The 8,524-nt window shown below is 32.1% G+C and overlaps 1 protein-coding gene across 1 annotated transcript; it reads right to left on the reverse strand.

The window, feature by feature from the left end:
• Window positions 1-646: 646 nt before the first annotated feature.
• On the reverse strand, window positions 647-1,608 carry LOC136976100 (uncharacterized). The gene is made up of 4 exons (XM_067271316.1): window positions 1,438-1,608; window positions 1,248-1,364; window positions 1,005-1,165; window positions 647-899 (listed from the first exon to the last, which is right to left on the reverse strand). Exons 1-4 carry the CDS (start codon window positions 1,606-1,608, stop codon window positions 647-649), a joined length of 702 nt encoding a protein of 233 aa, XP_067127417.1.
• Between the last annotated feature and the right edge of the window lie 6,916 nt (window positions 1,609-8,524).

The following is an 8,524-nucleotide window of genomic DNA, read 5'->3' on the forward strand; positions in this document are numbered from 1 at the left end:
TGACTCCTCCCACCGCTAGCTTCCATTATTTATTCTTAGCTCCGCCTACTAAGCCACTCAGAATTCTAACATAGGTGTTCTGCGTTACTAAACACGGCCCAGGATAGGCCAGTTGCAAACTGTCGTAACTTGGGGAGGAGCCTGCCTCGTGACGAGTGGCGATTCGTTTTCTTCTCTCTCCTCTACTGCTAAAAGGAAAAATGTTTTTAATAGTTATATTCAGCTTTTTGGCGGTTTCGGGTACGGAAATGGCGCCGATGTGCGAGCCCATCCAAATCGAAATGTGTATGGATTTAGGTTATTATAACGTCACCAGAATGCCTAATATAGTGGGAGACAGGCGTCAATACGATGCCCACTTGCAATTGGCGATGTGGAAATCACTGATAGCATACGGCTGTTCGTCCAGGTTACGTTTTTTTCTGTGCTCCGTTTACGTTCCTATGTGTTCGGATATGGTGCCGCAGAATATAGGACCTTGCGCTCCTCTTTGCGAGGACGTTAAGGCCAGGTGTTTTCCGGTGATGGAAAAATTTGGTTTTCGTTGGCCTATTGCTCTAGAGTGTAGCAAGTTTCCGATCGAAAACAACGACGTACACATGTGTATGAAAGGACCAGATCCAACGGGAGAAGATCATCACCAACTTCACACGATCGTCAGGAGTTGGAGACCCTGGCGACCGGGACCTGGGTAGACGGCTGCGATATGCTCAACAAACTGCCGGAATTTTGCCGCTGTTGTTGGCAACTTAGACAGGAACCGCGTTCTGTATACGTAGCTGCACGTGTAACTCTGCAAGCTCCTGTCCGTGCGGAGGGACTTGATGGACCTCTTCAGCCAGCGATGTCTACACTCGATGTTTTGAGTGTGGGCCTCAGAATCTTCGCTGTTGACGAATCTACAAAAAGAAAAAAGAAAAATGTCACTTTTCGGTATCCTTCTCAAAACGCTCATTCATTTCTTTTTTTTCACTTAACACATAGCACAGTATCATCCTCCTTACCTCCCGGGGCCCTGCTGGCTGTGATTCACGGTCTTATGTTCCGAGAAGCCCATCGTCGTACAGCCGCGATATTGGGGCGCGCTGTCGGAAAGCACTATGGAACCAGGAGCTATGTATCTGGACATGTAGCTCCAAAGAACGCGCCTGCTTTTGTTCTCCACCTGAAAGAATACGAGAAAATATAACACAAAACTTCCACTAAAAGTAAATAATAACAGGAAATAATGTTTCGTTACTACTTACATGCCAGTACATAACTTCTTTCGTTTCCCGACAATAGGCACCAAATATAGTTATTTGGGTGCCTTTGGTTATGCGCCCGCGGTTGTACTTTCTTCTTCTAGTAAAAGTTTCATCAATCTGAAAAGAAAAACATATGTATATAGACATAGACGGTATATCGGCGAAGTCAGAAACTTGGATCGATCGTCACCTCGACGTGCAGGCCTTTACCGCCAAGCTGGTGATTTTGATTGTTCGAGACGAAAATCTCCGCAATTTCCCGGCAGAAGTTATACCAGTCTACCGCTGTTTGACGTGACACGCCGCATTGTAAGGCGGCGTCGGTGACCGGCAGCTTCAGGACCCATGAGTATATAATCATAAGCACCTGTTAAATACAAAAAAAATAAATTATCTCAAAACATACATCATCTTTACGATCGAATTAGAGAAACACGTAACGTGACGTGAAACCGCCGATTTTGTGGGTGTTCTCCCCCGACCCTGTTAAACCCCTTACGGCTACTTACTTTCTATTGTCTTAGATGTGAGTCATCAACTCCCAAGGGTAGGGTTAAACAGGATCATTCCAGAATGGCGAAAGACAAAAGAACAAAGAAACAAAGAAAGAAGAAATACGAAAAATATAATATATCCAAAATATGGCATACTGCAACGATATTATACCTCTTGAGCAGAAAGCTGAGCGCCTTCAAAAAATGTATTCTTTGTACAAGAGATGCTACCACTACACGTGGCCCGCCAGACAAAGCCTCCAGTCCGCCTACGCATTTTTTTTTTTGCGATAGTTTTTCGCAGCGGTAGACAAATCCAAACCTCTCCGCTGGTGCCGACTCTTTCCTCATCGCGCCTGAAAAATACGACAAATTGAATTAGCTAACAGATACTTGCGTACGGCACTTGTGTACAGGAGGAAATCAAGGAAATTTTACCTCCACACTTAATACACGACGGTACAAAGCCAGTCAGGTCCGGATGGGGCACGAGTCCCACCATGTGGCAAAATTTCTCAGCGGCAAGTTCGTTCGAGAAGTAAGCTGCAAAATTAAAACAGGTTAATCGATTAAAAATTTCTTCGGTATCCACGACGGGAATCTCCGAAATTTGTTCTGGCATCATGTTCAAAGGCATGTTTGAAATGATAAGGACTGACATACAATGTTGCCAGATCTGGATTATAAAGTAACAGTTGTGCTTTAAAAATAGCCGAATTGAACTATTTGTAGCCCAAACATAAATATGAATTATTTTGCATCTATGCACTTTTGCTAACGAAATAAGTTACTAATGAAATTCTTAGAGTTAACATTAGGAAAAAATATATCTGAAATTTTTTAAGATGTATTTTCAATTGATGTCAATTTTATCTTGTCAAAAAGAGGTCAAAAAGTCATTTTTAACTTCAGAGTCTTCATTTTGAACTTAAGAGACTTAGTAAGTTGCGTTGGGTAAAGATAAGGGTTTTTTCTAACTATTTCCGCCCCGTGGGCACTAAGAGGGGCCTCTTTTAGCATGCCCATTATAAGTTTGACCATGCCCACAACGGGGCGATCGGGTTGATGAGGAACGGGACCTGACATATCCTGAAGGGCCACCTCCCGAATAATTCATGGAGATTTTCGGGACCATTCGAAAAAATTCGAGAAGATACTTACATCACGGCGTTTACTAACTTGCGCATTCACAACTTCTAAATTTTCATTCATAAAACCACGTAATGGACCCCAAAACGAAACTGTCCGTGCAAGGAGAACTCCATGTTGCTTTCCACCATAAACTACTGCTACAAGCGGCAAAGATGGCCGCTTGTAGCAGTAGTCGGCACGCACTCCGACAGGAATTTAGGAACGCGTTCCGCAAGAATGTTTAAACTTAAACATATGCCGCTGGCCCGGAGGAATAAAAAAATGCACTCCTTGACCGCTCGGCATCCGACCATTGGATAGGTTAGGTTAGGTAGGTCCGAAATATTGGGCTTTTTTCCATAAAATTTAATGCAAATTGTACACGAAAAATATTAATTTTGTCTATTTTTCACAAACTTACACTCGTTTCTGCATTGCGCACGTTTTTCTATATCTGAAATCAATCCTTCGCGTTGCAAAAAAGCTACCAAAATTATTTCGCAATTACAAATATCAATAGGCCTATACATCACTCTTTAAATACAAATGAAAACGAAAAAATTATGAATGGTCGCTTAATCCGCGTAAAAATAACTTGCTTTGGCGCGAGAGAAAATTGATCAGATAGTTCGAATTTACTCTATGTATATATGTTCATGTCCCGCCAGTAACTTTTGATCAAAATAAAGTATTAATTTAATGAACGCACCATTAGTTCTCTCAAACAAAATCACATGCGGCGATGAGTTATCACTCATTGCCGCATGTGATCAGTAATAAACGTAATCTATACTCTTTTATCTAACACATACCCATATTAATTTTATATACAGTATCTTAAAATGAATTAGCAGCTCCTCACCTTTCTTTTCGGCTGGTTCTTTGTGATGGATTGACAAATAAATAAGAAAAATCCACTAACCATCAAACAACTTTCTTTTAATCCAAAAATAAAGATTTTTAATATCAATACATACAAAATTAATGTTATTTACATAACAGTTACATTTAGTAAAAACATGTAGCATCACTTTTTAAGAGAATGATTACGCATTGATCAGAATTAATTTTGGAAAGTATTGTGACCTGCCAGGCAATTTATGGTGTTCTACAAAATTTTGGTGATAGTAACTACTTATCTTTTTTAATGTAATAAATTTATTTAAACTTATATTCAAAAGATATATCCTTCCTTTATAATATGATGGAAATAACAATTTATCAGTGTTATAAAGAAAATTTACGTTGCTAAGTCTTTATCAAAAGTATTATATATGATTATTATTCTAATATTGGTCATCTCAAAAATTTCCTATATATGTAAATTACTTGTGTAATTAAGAATAATCTTTGTTTTGTGATATTTTCTTACATTTATAATTTTGTAATTTCCTTAATGTCAGCCATTAAATTTTCTTGCAAAGATCCTCAAATTTAGAAAAATTTTAGTAACTATTTGTTTATATAATTTTAATTAAAACTAAATATGTTTTAGTTAATTTTAGTTCAATCAGTATTTGAATTTTTAATATTCAATATTTTATTCTTCCTGTGTAAATTTCAGTATTTGTTCCAACAATGAAGATTGTGTGATGTTATGAATAATTTAAATAAGTAATTGTTGTAAATCTAATAGCATAATTCATCTCTTTCATGTCACAGCATCTAAATTCAGCAATGGAAGTATAATGTGCATTACTGATGTCATTCAGTAAAAATAGTTGTGAATGCTGTAATGTATAATCAGTGATGTATGATGAGTTAACATTAAACTATGTATAAATTATAAGTATTACTCTACTCGTTGGTTGTTCAGGTATTTAACTAATGTAAAATAATGTATATAAAGTTTGGAATTTGTCACAAAAGATGTCATATTAGTAAAAGATAAGAAACTTGTTACATGGAGAGATTATGAACAGAAGTTGTATGATATTCCTGAAATTCATAAAACATTTGTAAAAATGAATTTCATTGCTTCAAAGCAATGTAATAGCAATAGAAATATTTGTACAAAAGATGTTTCCTGTATTTTATTGATTATTTGCATTTGCTTTCATAAGGATTCAATGATATGAAAAGTATTCATGTTAAACTTAATTTTTTAATAATTATTATTTGTTAATAAAAAGTAATTTTTTTTTATTTTATTTGTTTTTGTACAAATTATTTGCTATTCATCGCTGTCTGTAATGTTACAAAGTTTTATTCAATTTTGTTGATTTATCTACAAAATAGGAAAGAAAATAATAATATTAACAAATCTCTTTTAAGTTGAAACAAACAAAAGTTTTTTTAAAGGAAACAAAATACATACATATATCTAAGTAATATATATATATATATATATATAGTAAATTAATTAGATGTTTTATAATATATTTTAGACCATAAAATAATAGTAACATTTAATAAATTTTTTAAACCTTGATCATACTTTAAAGATTTGTAAATTAAACAATTTGTGGTAGAAAACAAATCAAATGTTGCAGGATTTTTAAGCGAGCTATTGCGGTTTAAAAAAACCTAAAATTAGCATAACAAAATCCTGGAGATATACAGATCTTGTAATCAATCTAGTAGGCTAAATTGGCCCCATTTAGTTTTGTTCCCATTTTTCTTGATAAGAAGAAATTCATTTAACATTACCCATCAATAATTTACTTGGAATTCTTTGGAAAAAAAGCATGTAAACAATTGGAAAATGGATTAATTTATTTCAAATTCAATTTTGGTAAACAGATATGAGACAAGATGTAATTATTTTGGATAAAGTGATAGAAGACAGTCATTTTTAGAGGTAAATATGCATGTAAGCAAATGATCAATATAATAAACACTAAACTTGTTTAAACTATTCTAAAATTTAAACAAAATGACTGTCATTTTCTATAGTTTTTTGAAAATATGATGTATAAATTTGTATTTATAAAATCCTTAGAAACAAAAAACTATGTTCCAAGAATAACATTTGTCAAACAAAAAATGGTAAAAATGCAGTTCCTAAGACCATGCATAAATCTATGTACTGTACGTGTATATATATATAGAAATGTAACTAATTGCTGTGCAACATCTATAATGCAAATACAGTAGAGACAATTTAGATTGATTACATTTAAATTAATATTTAACGTTTTTTAAACGACAAGTTTCTAACATAAGATGCAGTCTAACATAACATACAGTCTGTAACGAAAGTATAAATACATTTTTTTTTATTAATTTTTAATTTATTACTTAGTAAAGGTTTTATAAGGTTATTTTATATATTAATTAAATTATTTATACAAAGTTTTATCATAAGTAAAATAATTACATCATTACACAATTTTTTTGATTTTGACGGTAACAATTATAAACACTACAAAAAAATTAAAAACAATATATTTTAATTTATTAAAATCAAAAAAACTTAATCACTTTAAAAATTTGCAACACCAACTCGTTTCTACAAAAAATACAGACTTCTGGACAACAATACAGAAACTAAGAAAGAAAAAATTAGACCATCAAATAGAAATATCAGCTTGGAATCAATATTTTAATAGATTTTCAAATATTGACAATCCATCAAATCTAAAAACTTCCACTTTGAATAATAGTTTGCTCGATTTGCCGTTTACCTACGATAAATTTGAGGATTCAATTCGAAAAATGAAATGAAAATCAGCCCCTGGTATTGATTTGATAACAATCACAATCAATAATTCAAGATCAAAACTCAATATTGAAATAGACTTATCATCCGTGGTCCCCAAGATTTTAAAAATACCTTCCAATTCCTGTTTTATTATAACCAATATAAATATGAACATCAAACGATTATTCTTACAACTACTTCTTAATAAGTGTTCTTTATTCATTAATAACACTTACATAGATTTTACCAATCAAATTTGTTATTGGTGTAAATCAAATAACTTTTCTGTATTTCATCTATTGAACGACTGCACAGCTGTAAAAAAATATCACTAAAAATATCAAATAATAGAAATTCTTGGTAGAACTACAATTCAAAATACACCTCAAGAATTACAGATTTATCAAAAACTAATATGTACAAACTAAGAACTTCTTTACTCGGATTACTGATATGTTTAATAGTGACGACATTAACTAATATCCAGCTAACGGCATTCGACTATAACTTTATTTGTATACTCATTGTACAGTTGTTTTACCATTTTTTTCCTAAGATGTAATTGTTATTCCTGGGGAGTTGTCACCTGGATTTAATCCTGGACTCCAGAATGGCAGGCTGACAACTTAACTGTCTTGTCTATCAATATCAGAAGAAAAGCCATAAAGAATTTGAGTACAAATAAAATAAGTGATATTGTATTTTTAATTCTCTCTTAATAATTTATTTGACTTTTTATTTAGTGTTTGTATAAACCTCAATTTCCTCTGAGCTAACTGAATTCAACTTTGGACTCACGTATAGAATTATATCACACGAATCTCAAAAGTAATCGAGATTTGAAAAGCTGGTTAAATACATACGAAGAGACAAATGGACAAAGTGCTAACTAAGCTGGATTCCTTTTTTAATTGAATAAACAAATGTTGAAACTGAAAGAACTAACTTCTGAAAGGTTTTAAATTTGGTTAATTTTATTAAAAGCAAATATTACAATCAATCAAGTATCACCAAGTTTAAAACAGCAAATAGGTTTTTATATAGTTATCAGATTATAACAGCAATAATAAGGTAAATTTTTTAGCATAAAATTTTTAAGTTTAGAATGGATCTTTCATATAATTCTTAAATGTTAAGAAATGGACCAAGAATGGAACTTTGGACATATTTTACAGATAAAGTACTTCTAGTCATCAAGTATGATCAGTTGCTAAATAATTCTCTACATAGGAACAATTTACTTGTACAAGAGTTATAAATCAGCTATACTAGGAAAATTATGAAATACTGCAAGCAACTCCCAACTTTTGGACAGTGTTCCTAAAAATGTATATGAAAATGGAATGTCTGAAAGTCAAACAATAAAGGTGCATGTTATGAAGGGTATTTCATTTCCAAAAATCTAAAAACAAAAAAAAAATACAAAAAGTTTTACTTTTTAAAGTAAATATGGTATAATGCTTGAACACTTAAATCATTGCTTAAACACTCAATAAAAATTAATTTTCACAAATAGTTTTGGCTGTTACCAAAATCAAACTGGTAGAGAGTAATACTGCACAATAACTTGAAATTTTTGTTTGTTTTTCAGCTGAAAATGTATGAAACTCTAAATTTGGCATGTGAAAAGTGTATTTAGGGAGTATAAATGTATGAAAAGTGAATTGTCCAAAAATCAAAGACTACTTAAACTGAAAATTAATTAATTCCATTTGACAAGTCTTAGATGACTTCTTGTCAAATAAAATTAAAGATTTATAAAAAAGAAACTTAAATTTTGTATAAGAGAAATACCACATATAATAAAAAGATTATTTTAGATATTATAAATATCAGTTTCTGTTATAATATGGATCTAATAGAGTAGTTTGTTCATGAAGTTATTTCTATGAGACTAAATAAGACTTCTATTCCGAATTATAAATCAAATGTATGATAAACAATAGCATCACAATTTTTTTAAATTTCTAGATTTGAAGTTTATTTTTCTTTTCTTACTTTAATGTTGA

The sequence above is a fragment of the Centruroides vittatus genome, unplaced genomic scaffold (assembly GCF_030686945.1).
Source record: "Centruroides vittatus isolate TY-2023 unplaced genomic scaffold, ASM3068694v2 contig_393, whole genome shotgun sequence".
NCBI lineage: Eukaryota > Metazoa > Arthropoda > Arachnida > Scorpiones > Buthidae > Centruroides > Centruroides vittatus.